The sequence below is a fragment of the Cynocephalus volans genome, chromosome 2 (genome assembly GCF_027409185.1).
Source record: "Cynocephalus volans isolate mCynVol1 chromosome 2, mCynVol1.pri, whole genome shotgun sequence".
Lineage (NCBI taxonomy): Eukaryota > Metazoa > Chordata > Mammalia > Dermoptera > Cynocephalidae > Cynocephalus > Cynocephalus volans.
In genome coordinates this window covers 189,231,417-189,250,116 of record NC_084461.1, presented here as the reverse complement: position 1 = coordinate 189,250,116, position 18,700 = coordinate 189,231,417, and the positions used below count along the sequence as shown (strand labels likewise).

Sequence of the window (18,700 nt, the reverse complement as noted above, 5' to 3'; positions counted from 1 at the left end):
TATATAGTCCTGTCAGAGGCACTGCAGCCATAAGTTCTCACTTCACGTTAGCATCTGTGGGCTCTCGTTGCCACTCAGTGCTTGAGGTATTGAATATTTGGCTTCATCCTCCACTTGATTTCTGCCTCTGATTTTTCCTGTACTTCACCTGCTTCCTCTTTTCGTGCAGGCTCTTCTGGCGCCTATGGTGGTGGGCCCTACTGCGGGGGTGGGGCGGCCTCCGGGGGCGGGGCAGACTCCGGGGGTGGGGCAGACTCCGGGGGTGGGGCGGCCTCCGGGGGTGGGGCGGCCTCCGGGGGCGGGGCAGACTCCGGGGGCGGGGCAGACTCCGGGGGCGGGGCGGCCTCGGGGGGCGGAGCGGCCTCGGGGGGCGGAGCGGCCTCGGGCGGCGGGGCTGCCTCCGGGGGCGGGGCGGCCTCCGGGGGCGGGGCGGCCTCCGGGGGAGGGGGCTCCTCCGGGGGCGGGGCTGCCTCTGGTGGTGGCACCATATCTGCTGATGTCAACTCGGATTCCAATGTTGTCGACTCCTCTGATGACTCCTCTGGTTCAACCACCACTGCCTTTACCTCTGACCAGAGGTAGGCGAGTATAAGTAGACCACACAATAATACTACAAGAAATATAGGGATTATGAGAAGTAGCAGCGTAATGTTTATGTCTTCACTACTACGCTCATGACGACTGCTACTTCCACGTTCAGTTACATTAGTGGTAACATTTTTATCACCTGGCTGACCCGGGGGTCCACTGTCCACACTACCCCCATTTCCTGGATTTTGACAGTCAGGGGGGGCAAAGCCAAACTCACAGTGGCAGTGCCTTAAATTGTTGCAGACTCCTTTCCCATGACACATTTCCTCTGGTTTACAGTCATAGTTGAGCACAGAGTGATGAATGCAGGAGTAATTAATGCAGACTTTGTTTGGAGCACAATAAGTGCCTCCCTGAACATCTCCATAATCAGGGATGTCGGAACCATTATGGGCATCCATGCTCCAGCACCAGTCATCTTTGTGAGGGACCTGGATCACTGTATGTTGAGGTTGGATTGATGACACATACCTAACGTCTGTACATATAAGTTTCCCACAAAATATGTTATCATCTGCACACTGAACATATCCTGGCTGAGCCGCAGTGGGATGGCCACAGTTTCCAAACCGGTCACCTTTCTTGTTCATTGAACTGTAACAGTCTTCTGGGGCAGATCTTGCAGGGTACCCATATATATTCGTGCATTGCTTATCAGGGTTCTTACACTGACCCCCAGAGCAATAGTGGATTCTATCACACAATGTGCCATCTTGCTTGTAGCTGTCTGCGGGGCATTCTGCAGACATACCGTTACAATACTCTGGGAGGTCACACTCATCCTGAGAAGGACGGCATAAAAACCCCTTCCTTCTGAAGGTGCAGTCAGTACAGCAGAGTCCGTGACCACATTCAGCACTCTCCTTCAGTTTACATACTGGATCACAGCATGGATCAAGGTGACAGGCAGAGCCACAGTCACACTGCTCCCAGTCCTCCACCACACCATTTCCACAGCGGGAGGACCTACGCATGCGGCCTTTGTGCCATGGCTTGTTAAATAGGCAGGCCCCTTTGTGTTCATGAAGGAACTGGTAAAAGGAGTCAGAGCTGCAGTTGCTGAAGCCACTTGCTTTAGTGATATTTTCATGCATGAGGCAAAGGTGCTTATCTTTACAAATGCAGGCCGAGTGGTCGTGCCGAATACCCAGGTTGTGCCCGAGCTCATGGACCATGAGCGCTGCAAACATAAGGACGTCTTCATGATGGAAGGATTCAACAGCTGCCGCAAAACCGCTTGAACAGGCACCATTGAGAAATGCCTGGCCCATATTCTCCCCAGGATGATGCCCGACGATCATGTGGGCAACATCATGCTTCACACGATGGAAGAGATTCTCTCGTCTCCAGCTGTTGAAATTCCTGAGTGTAACTTGCAGATCCACCGGGACCTCTATTAGGTCCCCCTCGGTCCAAATCTCCATTCCAGCCAGCACCACCTCTGTGTTTATTCCCCTAGTGAAGCTGTTGGCCACAGCAATAATGTCCACTACTCTCTGGACTGTCTCATTGATGTTACTGCCCCACATATGAAACCGCTGGTTGTCGACCACGACAAACATCTCCACGTACTTGGTGTGCGACCACAAGTAGGACAGTGCCTGTACATTATGAGGCTTCCTGCTCCCTTGTTGCCGGCTGGTGGACACCACCTGCTTGTCTTTGGAAGTGACACTACAGGAGACTCTAGCTTGATGTGCCATGGTGTACAACACATGTTCAAACCGTTTGGAAGAGTTCATGGGTTTAATGCCATAGGATCTTTCTTCCTTAATCAGGATGCCCCTGAGGCCTGCACAGGTGTTGACAGACACAAAAGAACCTGGCACTCCTTCTATGTAGCCTTCATAGTGGCAGTCATGTGCGATGTAAGGCATTTCTTGACGCAGGATGCCACTGTGGTAACTGTAGACTGGGAAGTTATTCATAAAATCGTCCGTCTTCACTTTTAGATGAATCACCTCTTCCTGGCCCTGCATAAATAGCGAATAGGATGCTTTTTTCACTGTGTTATCCCTTTCCTGGACTGTCAGCCTCTTGGGAATAATTATTTCATAGAAAGAGTAATATACTGATCCCAAGTGACAGTATATACTAGGTAGAAAAATCACTACCAGCATCAAGACTCCTACCTGGACACATGAAGGTAATGGCACTCGCCCCAGCCTCAAGTGCCACTTCTGTGGAGCCCACGTCTCAAACTTTATCTTAGCCTCTTTGAAGGTTACTTGGTTTTTCCACAGGGAAGGCAAGATGGAGGCAGATTCTTTCAAAGATGTCAACACTGACATGGCCCAAACGAAATCAGTTGGTGATACAGGGCCTGTCCATCAGCAGCAGCTCTCCCTTTCACACAGACTCTAGGAGACTCAGATATTAGTCCTAGATCTATACTGGCTCCCGTATGGGTGGTTGCTGCCCAACTCCAAGTTTTATAAACATCAGGCTGTGTCTCTTTCTATTCTTGCTTCTCTCCTGGCATTTGGTAATTTCGCTAGTATATGACCTTCCAACAGCAATAGTTTTAATGTTTCTTGGCTAAATTCCTTTTACCTAACTCTCATAGAGATATACCAAGTAGAAGACCAGTACCGTAACTCAGGCAAATTATCCTTTATCCTCAGCCCAGGCCACACTACTCCCGATATCCGTTAATCCGCTCATTCTTTGAAATCCAACATTCTGGCAGGGGGTTGGGGGAAGGGGACAGGAATTCTCAGGGGATCCCTGAGCAGGACGAAGTTCTTTGTTGCCTGCTGCCCTCTTTTCCTCACTGCTGCAATTTTCAGGGTACTGTCTCAGCTCAAGCCTCCTTTGTCAGTGTCTGGGTTTTTAATTCAAGAAAAACTGTAGGTGGATGTCCAAGTTTTCCCTCATTATCCCTTGTTCATAACAAATCAGTTTAGACATTTTACATCTTTATGTAAACATAATTTTTCTCTATCAAGTCCTCCTAATGCACAGTCATATTAAGTGTTAAATGAAATGAGCTCAGTTTCACTCTCGAATATATAAGGGACCAGGACAAAAGTTCAATTCCTCCCAACTGCCCCAACATAAAAACAACTTGGGGGTAAAAATAAAGCCTGATTGATTAATTGTGTGTCTAGTTACCATTTCATTAAGAAAATAAAAAGGGGCTCTATAAAGAGTTATTCACTTTTGTAACTAAAATTGAACTGTAATGTCTGTGAAAGCCCTTGGATTTCGTTTTGATGTTGATTTCCCTGGTGTATTTAGCAGTACAAATTTGAAAGGAAAAAGAAGTCCTATCTCTCCCCACTCCCTGTCAACTATGTTCTTGTGCATTCTAAAGATGAACAAAAATAAGACTCCATCTTTTATCTTGCATAAAAATAATTTTATATTAAGTCAAATATTTACAACATAAAACCTTTAAAATACAAAGTATGACTACAGGTAACATTCAAAAATGAGGAATGCTCTAACTCATAAAGAAATGGTATGGTACCATAAAATCTTAGATATCAGCATGAGAACAGATCGACTCATTAACTACTTGCCAATTAATATTTAATTCCTAAAACAGATAAAATGTATCATTAGCATGTAATAAAATTAATACCGTCATATTACAAACACATTAAAAAAATTTACATCAATAAAAGTGAAATGATTTCCAGCTGGATTTCTTCTTGTATTTTCTGTAAAAGCAAAGCCTCTTAAAATTATATACTATGGAAATTATCACAGATTTTAGGGTGTTTCCCTATGTCTGAACCAAAATAGGTAGGGCAAATTAGATTAAGTATTTGATGGGATAAAAGAATCAAGAGTCAATAATGGAAGGACACTATTTTTAAATAAATAAAAATATAATTAAAAAGATATCCGATTTTTCACTTCTCAAATTGAAACATGTTTTCTTCAATAAATACATGCGTGCATACATGCTGACACACAAGATACGATTTAAATCTTTTGACTTCTTCTTTGACCAACAATTACCTTCCTTCAACTTGTTCTTTTAAAATTATTCCTTCAACTTGTTCTTTCTCAAATGAATACAAGCAACATAACTCTTTTAAAAAAGCAAATTCCCCTAATGTTTTAAACAATAAATTTCTGACAGGTATTCTCCTATGCTTATACAATATATTAGCCAGAAAGATATACAAATTGTTCTACATCAAGCAGACTTGTTAACTGTGGCAAAGTCTACAGGCATTTGAGTAACAAGTAATGGCTTTAAAAAGCAGAGGGTTAGCAAATCATGTAGGAAAACTGGAGGTATAACCCACTGCTTTACAAAAACTGTTCTTACAATGTTAAGTTTCCATAGGTAGGTGTTAGAAAGACAGACCATAAAATATAAGGATGATACGGTTTCACTTCCAGTTATGGGCAAATTTTGCCTTATTAGCAAACCTGACTGGTATGTTAAAGCAGTATTTACTACTAGCCTAAGAATATTCACACAAAACTGCACTCTGAAGACCAAACTGTGCTGAGTCTCTTGGAAGCTATTGTTTTTTTAAGTTCTATCCAAGGTAGAACCAACCTTCTGAGTTACAACAGCTCGGCATCCTCCAGGGTATTCACAGACTTCCAACGTGGTGCTCATTTGGAAATGTCTGAACCCAGCACTCATTTGGGGGGCTAGATTAATTTAGCCTGAAGTGACTGTAACATGGGCAACTGATGCTCAGAGAAAAAGGAAGTATCATTTTATATACCCTTTACATCACATCTAAAATTCACCACACACTGAAGAGAAAAAAAAAAAAATCATCCTGAGACTTTATTTTATTTTATTTATTTATTTATTTATTTTTAAAAAGATGACCGGTAAGGGGATCTCAACCCTTGGCTTGGTGTTGTCAGCACCACGCTCAGCCAGTGAGCAAACCGGCCATCCCTATATAGGATCCGAACCCGTGGCCTTGGTGTTATCAGCACCGCACTCTACCGAGTGAGCCACGGGCCGGCCTCATCCTGAGACTTTAAAAGATACCCAAATATGGGCCGGCCGGTAGCTCACTCAGGAGTGTGGTGCTGATAACACCAAGGCCACGGGTCTGGATCCCACATAGTGATGGCCGGTTCGCTCACTTGGGTGAGCGTGGTGCTGACAACACCAAGTCAAGGGTTAAGATCCCCTTACCAGTCATCTTTAAAAAAAAAAAAGAAGATACCCAAATAACAAACTTGAGAAGTTAATGGTAGACTGGGTATGCTAGAAGGTTCCTCTGAAGAAAAAGAAGAGTAAGCTGTCCTGCCTACTAGCTCAGTTGGTTAGCGTGCAGCTTTTTAACAAGGTCAAGGGTTCTGAACCCCATTCCTGCCAGCCACCAGAAGAAAAAGAGAAAGAATAACAACAAAAGTAATTACTGTCTTCCTCTCCCCATGGAGTACTGAACCTCTGCCCTAAGGTAGGAAAACTACACTTGTTCGGATGTTATAGAAACAAATACAAAGTTTTTCCTAACTGCAAGAAGTGATCTGTAAATTTGCATTTCACTGAAAAACAGAATAGACCCTTAATTCAACTCTCTGCTAAGTTTTCGGGTCAGTAAATTAAAAAACAAAAAACATTTCGTTTCTCTCTGCTGCCTAACTCTTAGATTTTGCCATCTTGAAAAGTATTCAGTTCTCCTTATAGGGAATCTGTTTAAAACAGTTATCAATCACCTATGATTAGTGAGCCTCACCTGAAAAAAATGCCTTATTCTACAAGATAAAAGGGAAGCAATGTAATAAGATAAAAACATAAAAGTATTTTTTAAGAGTTATCATATATTCCCACAGTCACACACACAGGGGGCATACTAACCAAATGTCACCCTGAAGACATACTAAGCAAAGTGGAGGACTTAGAAAATAAGTAAGCTCTGTGGGATTGATTTTTGATTGAAGAGAATTTGACAGAATAAAACTGAATAACTGAGACTACTAATCCTCTTCCTCTGCTCTGTGAATTGGAGATTGCCTATTAGCTCCACGATTTAGTGACACAGGTACCCACCAAAAACTGCTTTAAAAAAAAAAAGTTTGCTATGGAAGCCCTTGTGCACAACAGAAAACTAGAAAAGCATCCAGCCTTGTTTTTCATTCAAACAGCTGCACTCGTCCAAAACCATGCTTCCTGAGAATGGAGGATACTGAACAAAATAAACACAGCCCAAGGAATATCAACATGAAACCCAGGCAGAAACATTACAGAGAAAAGGGGCAGCTTTAAGAGGAAAAAAACCGGATCATCTCAGATGCTAATCCAAAAGTCCACTGTGTATTATGTGTAACTTTCTCAGAAAAATCATTCCCCAAAGGGGGCCAGAGGAACAGGGAAAGGAAATAAGAAGCGATAGAGCTGTGAAGGCTGCAAGGGAGGGGAGAGTACAAAGTGGGACCTCAGGAAAGTGGAAAGGGAAGGTCTAGTTAAACATGTAAATAATAAACCCCAAAGAGAACCCCATTAAATTTAAGAAACACACCAATATCCTTTTAACAAATATGACGAAAGGAAATGTTGCCACTTTTCTCTAGGGAATTAGTAGCAAGAGAAATGAAGGCTTAGTTCCTTGCCTCTTCCATCATGGCAGTTGGCTCCCCAGGCCCAAGTGTGCATCCTATGAATTCCAGCAGGCAGTCTGCAAAAACCAATCCACAAAAATTTCTTTGCACTAGAGCTAATCTATCGATGGTGCAGAAGATAAATACACAGGGCAACTGAAACCAGATTCCACAGTACTTGATTCAACCATATACTAAGCATAAAGGTCAGTATAGTTGGTCCTTTATCTATCTCTGGCAAGTGATTTTTGTATACTTTATTAGAAATAAAACAATCTTGCTTGACAGTACCACCTGTCATCTTACAAATATATGTCTAAACAATTCTAAAGTAATAGCATATCTCTAGGAACTGAGGTTTTCTTAAAAACAAGCAATAACTATACCATTAGCAAGTCCTGTACCTTAAATCTATACAGCAACTTTAAGCAATGTGGAAAAGAAATTATGATTTATTAATTTACATAAAAATTACTTTATACATCAAAGAATAATTTTTCAAATTGTTAAAAAAAAAAAGTTTGAAGCTGTCATTATTGGGATTCATGGGACATGGTTTGCTCTTCTATCACTTGCTTCACAATTTCTGCCAGTTTTAGTCGGTCTACTTTATCTGTGAATCCACGACCTGAAACCCAAGAAAGAACAAGGTCAGTCCTCAAACTCTACTACTCAGAGGTGGTAGACTCTTGACAGGGACCCAGTAAGGTACACCTTACCGGTGTCAAATTCACCCTCACCAATGGAGGAAGCATCCTCAACACTAATCAAAAACAGTTCGGATCCCCCATTTTTCAGGTAACAGTTGAGCAGTTCCATTAACCTGGCAGTAAAAATCCAAAGCTCACCACAACAACACACAAGCAAATCACAAAAAGAGAGACGGACTTTGTAATACATATGTCTGTCAAAGGACTCATATCCAGACTATATAAAGAACCTCTATACATCTTTAAGAAAGATACAACTTAAAGATGTGTAGAAAAATGGGCAAAAGACTTGAATAGGCACTTCACAAAGGAGGAAATCTCAATGGCCAATAAACATCTTAAAAGTGCATAACCTCATCAATCATAAGGATAATCCAAACTAAAACCACATTGAAATACTACTATATACTGACCAGAATGACTAAAATAAAAAAGATAGACAATAGCAATAGTAGGTGTGTATGTGGAGTAAATAGAACCTCAAACACTGCTAATGGGAGTTCATAAATTCATACAACCACTTTGGAAAACTGGTGGCAGTACCTACTAAAGCCAAACAAATGAGTACCTCCATAAACCAGCAATTCCAATTCTAGATACATAAATGTGTTCACCAAATGTTCATCAAAAGACATACATAAGAGCCTTTTTCTTAATTACCAAGACATGGAAACAATCCAAATATCCATTCAACAGCAGAATGGATAAATACATCATACCCACTATGATTTGAATGATTTGCTGCTACACACGTGGATGGAATAAATAAAATGTTGACTAAAAGAAGCCAGATACACAGACTTGTCTGATTCCATTTACATAACATACAAAACCAGGCAAAACTAATCTATAGTGCTAGAAATCCAGGTTGTGGTTACTCATAAGTAGAGGGAGGAAGTGATTGGCAGAGAACACATGTTCCACTACATGATCTGGGTGCTGGTTACAGAGGAGTGTTCACTTTGTGAAAACTCATTGCAAATCCACACTTCATATGTGATCACTTTTCTATATTGATGATATATTTCAATTTTTTTTTTTTTTTTTTTTTTAAATCCTAGGGAAACTAATCTCTTCCAAGTGTGGGAATGACCAGGCTAGCACTTTGGATTTCTTATGGTATGTCCAAGAAACAAGTCAGAGAATGAAGTCAAAGAGTTTGCTTCCTTCCCTGAGCATCCTGAAGCTTAAGTCTAGTATAGCCTGCTAAACTGGGAAGACAATATAAAAATCAGTTCAAGAAATGCATCTCTACCTTGTCTGCCTATGGAAAAAAAGTTCAACCAGCCGCAGATTTGGCAAACTTTCTACTCTAGCGAAATGGCTCAACTTTAAACTAAGCAGATCAGCAGGTACTTTGTCCTCTTCCTCCCCTTCAGTGTGTGCTGCTCTTTGGTGACCTAGGGAAGAACCCTAGTATCTGATACTCCTCCTAGTATCTGGGAGGAGTTCTAAGACCTGGAATTTTTTTTTTTTTTTTTTTTAAGTGGTGTGTGATGGGGGCTCTCCAGTGTTAAATCTGCAATACACAATTCCCTGAACTCTAGAAAACAAGTGAAAAGGCCAGATGTGCCTGGGCAGTTAATGTATGGCTAACCCCCATCCCACAATACTCCACTCACTCTCCTCACTTCACCTGAAAATAGCCCCGGCTCAAGCCCCAAGGAGATCCTACATGTTCTAAACATTATCACTTTTCTGCATTCCTAGGGAAAGGAGTGATTAAGGCTCCTACCATTCCAGCTGAAGCTTTGCAGAGTATCTCTTAGGAGTTTGCATTCCCGGTTATACTTCCAAGCCTCCTGCATTACTTCATTCAGCTTCTCATCTTCATTCTCTCCTATTGGTAAGGATGAAGAGGAAGTTGCATTTTTCCTGCAGCATCATGGGGTTTTAGTGTCAGAGAAAGGACATGATGTCCAACCGGTTAAGAAGTGATGATTAAATGTGCAAAACTTCTCCAGACTCTGGCTTAACTGCTACTCCCTACATGACATGTAGGCTACATGTGGACTTCTGGTCTTTGAACTCTTCTACTTTTACATCCTCACAGAAATCCTCTGATGGCCCCAGAGTCTTAGCATTGGGGGATGGGAAATAGGCAGTAGCAAAAACACCTGGCCAACCTAAGACCAAGAGAGGGAGGAAGAACAAGGCTGAGCGGGTTTCCTTCTTTCACCTAAGGTCATTTCTTACTTTAGAAGGCTATCTGAGGTACACTACATAAGTCTCTTAAAACCCAAGGAATCCAAGAAGACGGGTCAACCCAATAGTGTTCTCGCCTAGTACATGAGCATCTCACTCAGCATCCACACCTGCTGAGTGGAGAGAGAGAGAATACTGAAATAAAGCTCTCACCCCCAGACCCATGTATAAGACATTCTGCCCATGATACGAGTAGCACCAGGAACCACTTCTGGAGAAGGTGTTCTTTATATTTACGAGCTAATGGCAGCCTTGCACTCTAACAGCTCTGAAAATGATGTTTCACAGCCTGAAACCTGATCTTGACCCTGTCCACATTTTCCATCCTCCATCCCCTACCCTGTGCCTTTGTCAGATGAACAAACATAAAATTACATGCTATGCCTAACACTGGCAATTAAGCCTAAACTAAAGAACTTAACCACATTTCTGAGTTCCCACCGTCCGTGTTTTTTTTTTTTTTTTTTTTTTTTTTGTCTTTTTCGTGACCGGTACTCAGCCAGTGAGCGCACCGGCCATTCCTATATAGGATCCGAACCCGATCACTGCGCTCCCAGCGCCGCACTCTCCCGAGTACGCCACAGGTCGGCCCACCACTGTCCATTTTTTAAAATTATATACCTAATTTATATGTTTTCTAACACAAAGATGAAACAGTCCCAAATTAAACCACTCCTGTCATGTGCATGCACACAGACACACATACACATGCAGGCGCACTCACACAACACACAGAGCATTAGTAAATGACGTGACCTTTACCAGCCTGGGGGAGAATACACTGAGCAATCACATCTCGGAGCTTTTCCAAGGCAACATTTGAATCCTCGGCTCCATTCTCATGGTCGTGGATATAAACACCGTCCTTTGGCTTGGTGCTTTAAAAGTTTGGGGGAGAGGTAATAACAAGGTGAGACCCCCCAAACCCAACTCTGGACAGATATTAACTCTAAACATAAGGCAACAGATTTTTCAGAAAAATAACCATAGTGTCCAACTTCTGATGCTAGAGAGCTATCCTCTCCACCCTCTAAAGAGGGGAAAAAAAAAACAGGCAGACCCGATTGAGCTTTCAGAACCCAGCACTCAGCCATGCTAGCCATGAAGGAGAATCAAAGAAATAAGCTCAGTTACCCAAGTAACTTCCTCTTCCTCAGAATGGGGTTGTTCACCGAATGCAGGGGTTTGAGGCTGACTTTCAGATCCTGAATTCTCATGTTGGCCAACTGCTCTGCATGAGCCTGCTGGATTCCTGCAACCACGGCCTGAATGCAAACACTGTTGTCAGTTTTTCACGTTCATTTCACGTTCATTGCTGGGCACCTAAAAAGCCAATCTAAGGAAATGGGAAGGAGAAGCCCAAAGTACTAAGAAGGCAATTTCACGCTTATGGTGATGGTATACAAATTTTGATAAAGAACAGGACTTTTCCCCATGGATTAGCAGGGCCCAACCAAAGGCCACATCACAACTAGCCCCTCTTCCCTGACGGGGGAACAGAAATGTGAGTAAGAAATACTAACAGGGCTTTTGCTCACAGTCACTGCCAAAGGAAAGTGTGAAGAGAGGCATACACGTACATCAGGCAAAAAGCTGACATTTACTCACTGCCTCCACAGTACAGACAGTCACTGCAGCCCTGGACGCCTCAGAACCCTGACCATGTCACATGAAGAGCATGGGCAAGCTGAAGGCCCCATGTGCTGACAACTTTCTAGATCACTGGGCATATTTCCACGAGGAAGACAACCACCCACAAATCAAAGCGATGGCAGAAAACCCTTTTGCTTCCAGCTCTTTCTCTCCCATGCTCCAGCTAAACTTAGCATTTTTTTTCCCATTTGCTTCTTCTTTCTCATACTTCAATCCCATCCCTTCAAAATCTCTCATACACACTCCAGTCCCATGCTGCACATCTCACTCATCTAAATGTCCCTTTGCCATCTCAAACAGTATGTAAAACCTAAGAGGCTTCTCCTTACCCAAACCAACCCCCTTCCTGATGTCCATTTGTCAATAGTATCACCAGATATGCAACCCGCTGACCCCTTATATCTAGCTAGTTACCAAAAACTGTAGAATTTTTTCTTCAAAAATATTGAGCCTGTTCATTCACCTCTACTTCTGTGTTCCCAGAGCCACCCCTCAACTAGGTTACTGCAGAAGTCTTAGGTTGGCAAGTGTGCAAGTCTAGTTGATTACCCCTATATACCTTCCCAATGGAAAATTTCATCAAAAATCTCCCATGGCCTCTCAGTTGCACCTCACTAAGACTTAAACCCCTCTGTCCACTTGCAAAGCCTGGCCTGCCACACACATCTTACCAACTTCCCATTAGGGAAGAGCCAGGTTGTTTTGCCCATGGATGCACTCTGGTCTCTAATTTTTTGATTATGTTGTTCACCACACCTGCACACTTAGCTGTCTATTCAAATTCTTCAAGGACAGCTCATGCCTGAACATGTGAAAGAGCTCAAAAGCTGCCACATAGTAGACGGTTAATAAATGTGATGGGTTTTGCCTTCTTTTTGGGCAATTACACCCCTTCAAAGATGTTCTCTTTTTCTGAATTTCCATAGCATTCACAGAAAATTTAACATGCAAAGACCTAATGTCTGTTCCCTCTGTTTCATGTTTATTGACCTTGCCTTCCCATCCAGTCCTGTTGAAACCTCGTGGGGGAAAGCTGTCTTATACTGCTTCGTGCCCCCAAACCCACAGCACCAATATGGAGGGTATTACTTTTAGTGTTCCCTTAGTGTATATTTACCAGATCTTGACCTTGTCTTTTATGGAAAGAAGTTCTTTATTTCAGATCCTGATTTTCAGGACACCAGAGATGTTTCTCTGTGCAAGGCTGCATGCTCTGCATTGTTTTGCCTTTAACCCCTCACTGAGTCAAGCCCCAGCATTCTTCCTCAACACAGCCTTTTCAGTCAACAAAATAAGCATCATTCAAAACCTTATCCATCATCAGTTGAGCAGAGGGCAGCACATTATCCAGGGCCTCAGTCGAGTTGAGCCAGGGGTGGTCCAGTACTCCCTCAATGGTGAGTCTTTCCTCTGGTTTGACCTTCAGGAGCCTGTGGAGAAAACGCCAACAGGGCTACCATGCACAGATGCTCCCAAAGGTCATAGAAAGTTCCTGGGTCTGGGTCTTCTGACTTCCCACCAAATTCTGTCAGCCTAGGCTTTCTACCTGCAGAGAAAGGGGAAATTCTAGTCCCTCACCACTTGAAGTCGGGGGTTACTGTGGCTTGAGGCAGTCCTTTCTATACTGGACAAATAAGATACAAATGGTAGGAAAAGGCCCAATCCAATGACACTTCAGACTGAGTTCTAGGGTTCAGTAAGGTAATCCTACCCTATGGCTTATAGTTCCTCAGACCTTGAATCTCCATATTCAGGTTTGTAGAACAATGTGCTCTAACTTCCAAAAGGAACTCAAAGTGCTCTTTTGACTGATGGTGGCTGCAAAATTAGTTGAGGTGTCCTATGATTCTAAAAAAGCAGGTTTCTACCCATGATAAAACTCTTAGGTGTCACCATATGGCAGGGCATCAACCCTTTCTTCCAGAGACATTTAAAAGCTAAAAATCTAAAGTCTGTGAGAATGGGATGGCATTTCCTTCTAAGCCTAATGTATTGCTTCTGCACCATCTGCTTTCGGTCATACTTCTTATATCTTGTCCTTTCGTTGTAATCCGATTCCTAGCTCACATCAGCATGTTCCCTGTGTTTTCTACAGTACCTCCTTCCAGCTACATACCCTTTCATTCCAAATGTCAGAGTAAGGACAACATGTCTAATTGCTTTTTTCAGGTTGTCTGCCACCTTCTTCTCGATCATTCTGAACAAAGAGCTTCAGGTTCCTAAAGAAAGGATTATTTAAGAAAATAATCCCAAAGCTGAAAGAAGATAATCAGCATTGCTCTAGGGACAGGAAATATATTCTACAGAACTGGCAAAGAAGCCCTTAGAGGATACTGAGCTTTTGGTTAAACAGCTGGGAATGCAGCAAGGAAATAACATGTGAAATCAGATGGTGATTTAAAGATTGCAAAACTGCCTCTACCCTTCTAAAAAATTTTACTTGTATATTTTAGAAAATAGTCCCTCTTTATAGCATATAGACCCCCAAACCAACAGGACAAGCTCACGTTTGAAAGGGAGTAATGTCCATGGAGAAATGGCTGTACTGTCAGGAGATAGTTCCTGGGTACTGCCCCTTTAACACTTACCTTCATCCCATTACAGATGAAGACACTGAGACCACAAAGGAGAAACCGCTCAGTGAAAACCAAGCAGTGGGAATACCAAAACAGTGTTCAAGTCCACAGGCCTCCCACACAAGTAGGCAGAAAAAACAAATATACCTCAAATTTAGGTCTGACTTCTTACCTAATCCTCCAGCTACCAAAGGACTCTGAATGTCACCTGTCCCTCATCCACTTATAGCCCTAATTCTTACTAAATCTTCCCATCTTAATGTATGTCAGAGCAACAAACTGGCTGCAGAAAGGCTGAAGTAGGGTCCAGGCCTGACCTAACCACACACTCCCACAGTATCCAAGGAATGAAAAGCCAAAAGTGTTACTGTTATCTCAGCACCCCAGTTCAGTTCCCAGCATCAAGTCCATCCAAATGACTGGCTTACATGCAAGAAGGAGGGCACACCAGGAGGTTGACAATTGAGGGTCCTGAATGAATGCCCACAGAGACTGGCTATGGAGGGACCTATGTTCATGACCCTGGAGACAGTCTAGGGATGCAACAGGAGGGAGAAAAGCTCTATTTTCACTGAGATATGGACCCTGAGAACTCTTACCTCAGGCTGTGGGGATAAGATTTTTGTGATATTAAAACAGGAAGATTACCTGGAAAACAAATGACTTTTCTCTACCCAACATTCCCTCGTGCTCCACCACCTCGAGGCCTCTTGGCCTCCCCACCCCGCAGCCCGCAGACTCACTTCCTCACAACATCTTTGGCCATCTCTGAGATCTGGCTCCACTCTTCCTCTGGGAACTCAAAACTGCCTGTCATGATCTTTCTCCGCATATCCTTTGGGATAGTCCGGCTGTGGTGTTTGGAGTAAAAAGGAGGGTATCCACACAGCATCACATAGATAATCACCCCTAGGGACCACAAGTCACAGCTCTGAAAGCAAAAAAGAAAATGGTCACTCATAGCAGAGGCAGAACCCCCAAACAAGGCCCCCATGACAGGCCCAGGAATAGCCCTTGGCATCATATACAGACTGATATCTCCAAGAATCACTTAACAGAGACTGGAAAAGTTTCAGGAAGTCTTAGGAGAACTACTGTTTCCATATTTTTATATCCTACCAGCACTACATATATGCACACCATCACATAAGGCCAATCGGGTAAAATAAGCAGTCACTTCTATTTTCACTGCTTAGGCCCAAGTGCCTATCTGATGCTTGGGTACAGGTGTAGGATACTTTGCCCCCAGCCAGAGAAGTAATAGATATAAACCACCTGGTTGTGAAATGTGTACCGTCAACCCGGGCAGGGTTGAGGGTGCAGAAGCAAAGCAACTAAGACACACGTAGGCTGACCCCATAACACAGCACATGACATTTTGTAAAGGCCCAAAGCAGTTTGACATAGATCACAGCAAGGCACTGGAGGGAAGAACTGGAAGTCTAAAAGCATTCCTTCGGTCATGAAGGACTCACTGAGCCTATTTGCAAGATCTTCCACCATTCTGGAGGAAGATATTATGAAATAAAGAACACTGCCACCAACTATCGTGTCTGCAGGTATTAAGGTGCTTCCATGATCTGTAATCACTGCATGGTTATTAATGAAGAAAGGACTCCTATTTTAGTTCAGTACAGCTCCACCTTCCTTAGAAACTGGGTCCACAGAGGCTTCAATTCAAGCCTCTCAAGAATTACGGGACAAAAGAGGTGTCTGCCTGAGAAGAACAGCCCATTGAGCCTGCCATACACTCCCATCATGACACAACTGTATGCTGCTCTGATAAGCCCGGGAAGTGGTTCAATCAGGCACTCTTGCCTATGTTTTGACATCATACTAGTGGACATTTGTGGATGACATAACCCATACTGTAGAACATAATTATAAAATTATAGAGGTGAAAGGGATCTTAAAAATGACCTAGTTCAAATCATTTTACAGGAGAGGAAACTGCTTCTACAGAGATCACATCATCTCTAAGGTCCTGTATCAAGTGTGAAACTAAGTGACCTAACCAACATCACACAGCTGAAGAGTAGTAGAGCCAGAGTAGGTCTCCCAGCCTACGGCCTTTTTACCATCCTCAGCTCCTTCTCTGTCACTAGTACCCAGCCTCAAGTCCCAAGTGGCATCATTTTTTTTTCTCTGACCTACTCAGTGACTCTGGGACCTGTGTCAAGAGGCCCTAAACCTCTTGTGCTTTAGAACAGAGATGCTCAAGATATGGGTTACAGATTAAGAACTACGATAGTACCAAGTAACATCTAGGAGCCCTTGCTATGTGTCCTGGACACTGTTCTAAAGTGGGTACATCACAGGTTAAGAAAGAATGGTATCATAAATGACCACAGAATGTTCTCTAGCTTTTGTATCTCAGAAATGGCCTCCACCTCAAAAAAGCAAGCCAACCATGCCTTTTCAGTGTGGTCAGTAGACTGTACAGCTAGCCAAATAACCTAATGGGTGACCAAGGGCCCTGGTTCCTGCTGCAAAGGCTAAATGGGTAAGATCCTTATTTCATATTTTATAAGACAAAAACTTGAATTTCAAATACATTTGTGCAAGCTTGACTGCTTCCAGTCTTTTGGGCAGGAACATAAAGGGATAAGAATAGAAGGGCCACAAACCACTCACAAGACGAGAGGGGCTACAACTGAGGGGTGAAGTATCTCTTTCCCTACCTTGTTATAAGTGTAGGGCGTTGGTGAGGTAGGTATGATGCCAGACTTCTCCTTTTGATGTCTCCTCTGTGCCTCCAGTACCTGTCAAGAGTCAGACCAAAGGCGACAATTCCCTGAAAATCACACCACCAATATCCTGCAACTTGAGACACACTACTAGAAGGCTGAAGAGGGTAGAGATAACTGGCAATCAATCAAATAAAAATTTCACATAATTACAACTTTCAAAAACATTTTGTCTTCTTACAACCAGTAATTTATCAGTCAAGGACATGCCAAGGTCAAGAACTTTAAGATCAAGTCTCTGGAGGAGATTTATCTTTTCTTCTTGCCCATTGAGGAGTCTGATATCATTGACTTTTTTCCTGCAGACATCCCTTATGCCTGTGGAAAAGCAGACCTGCACTGGCCAGCAGATCATGTAATAGGCATGTGTCACCTTCGGAGACTATAACAGTCAAATTGGTCTGGGTGTCAAGTGCTCCAAAGAGGTAGCCATAGCCATCTGTGGGGGCATCATTCTGGCCAAGCTCTCCACTGTCACATGCAGAGGGACTAGTGGGGGAATGAGACTGGCAAACCCCACATTGTTTATTGAAAGGTGACGGGATGTGGAGGCTCTGTGCTATGACACATCATCCCTACACCCAGACCTACTGGTACTGTCTCAGCCCACAGAGCTGCTGCTGACAGCAGACACTGATGAATGCTACAGCTCGACCAGGGGCTACACTGCCATCTTGTGCAACTTTGCCAAGGCCACCTTCAATGCCATCTCCAAGACCTACAGCATCTCACCTAATAGGAATTTAGTGACTATCTTGTAAACACCCATACCAAAGTCCCCAGGCTCCAGGTGTGGCCATTACATAGAGTTTTTACACAGGAACAATAAAGTGAAATAATTAAACCTGAAAAATAAAATACCATTTATAACAGCATTAAAAATATTAAACATTAAGAATAAGTCTAGAAAAAGATGTGAAAGACCTGTACACTGAAAACTACACGAATGTTGCTGAGCAGAATTGAGACAAAAATAAATGGAGTGATATAGCTTGCTCATGTGTCAGAAGGATCAATATTGTTAAGATGTCAGTGGCTCCCAAATTGAACTATAACTGTAAAACAACCCTAGTCAAAAACCCGGGAGGCTTTTTTGTAGAAACCAACAGCTTATTCTAAAGTTCACATGGAAATGCAAAGAAATCAGAATAGCCAAAACAACTCTGAAAAAGGACAAAGTTGGATGGCTAACACTACTTGATTTCAAGAGTTATTTTAAAGCTACAGTAATCAAGACACTATACTACTGGTGTAAAGACACAGAGATCAATGGAACAGAATCAGAGAGTCTAGAAGTAAACCCACACACACAAATTCAACTGATTTTTGACAAAGGCTCAAAAGCAATGCAGCAGAGAAAAGATAGCCTTTTCAAAAAATGGTGCTGGAACAACTGGATATCTAAATGTTAAAAAATGAACTTGGATCCATGCCTCATACGTTACATAAAAATTAACTCAAAATGGATTATAGACCTAAATGTAAAATCTAGAATTATATAAAATTTCTAGATGAAAACACCAGAGAAAATCTTTGTGATCCTAGGTTAGAAAAAGATTTTTTTTTTTTTTTTTTTTTTTTTTACATGAGAAACAAAAAGCACAGGCCACAAGAAAATTTCTTTATAAACTGGCCTTCATCAAAACTAAAATCTTCTGCTCTTCAGAAGACACGGTTAAAAGAA

At 42.6% G+C, this 18,700-nt stretch overlaps 2 protein-coding genes across 2 annotated transcripts in view; both read right to left on the bottom strand.

Moving 5' to 3' along the window:
- Positions 1 to 197: 197 nt before the first annotated feature.
- On the bottom strand, positions 198 to 2,882 carry LOC134366711 (disintegrin and metalloproteinase domain-containing protein 1-like). The gene has a single exon (XM_063083085.1). The coding sequence runs from the start codon at positions 2,880 to 2,882 to the stop codon at positions 198 to 200; it is 2,685 nt and encodes an 894-aa protein (XP_062939155.1).
- A 2,852-nt stretch (positions 2,883 to 5,734) lies between these two features.
- The window catches only part of MAPKAPK5 (MAPK activated protein kinase 5), a 35,624-nt gene continuing 22,658 nt past the window's right edge, over positions 5,735 to 18,700 (bottom strand). Inside the window, exons 8-14 of the mRNA XM_063085480.1 lie at positions 16,951 to 17,031; positions 15,013 to 15,200; positions 13,003 to 13,123; positions 11,175 to 11,305; positions 10,803 to 10,918; positions 9,571 to 9,675; positions 5,735 to 7,753 (exon numbers count right to left, since the gene is read on the bottom strand). Of these exons, the coding sequence (XP_062941550.1) occupies positions 7,659 to 7,753; positions 9,571 to 9,675; positions 10,803 to 10,918; positions 11,175 to 11,305; positions 13,003 to 13,123; positions 15,013 to 15,200; positions 16,951 to 17,031 (837 nt within the window). The 3' untranslated portion in view covers positions 5,735 to 7,658. The remainder of the gene's footprint in view (positions 7,754 to 9,570; positions 9,676 to 10,802; positions 10,919 to 11,174; positions 11,306 to 13,002; positions 13,124 to 15,012; positions 15,201 to 16,950; positions 17,032 to 18,700) is intronic.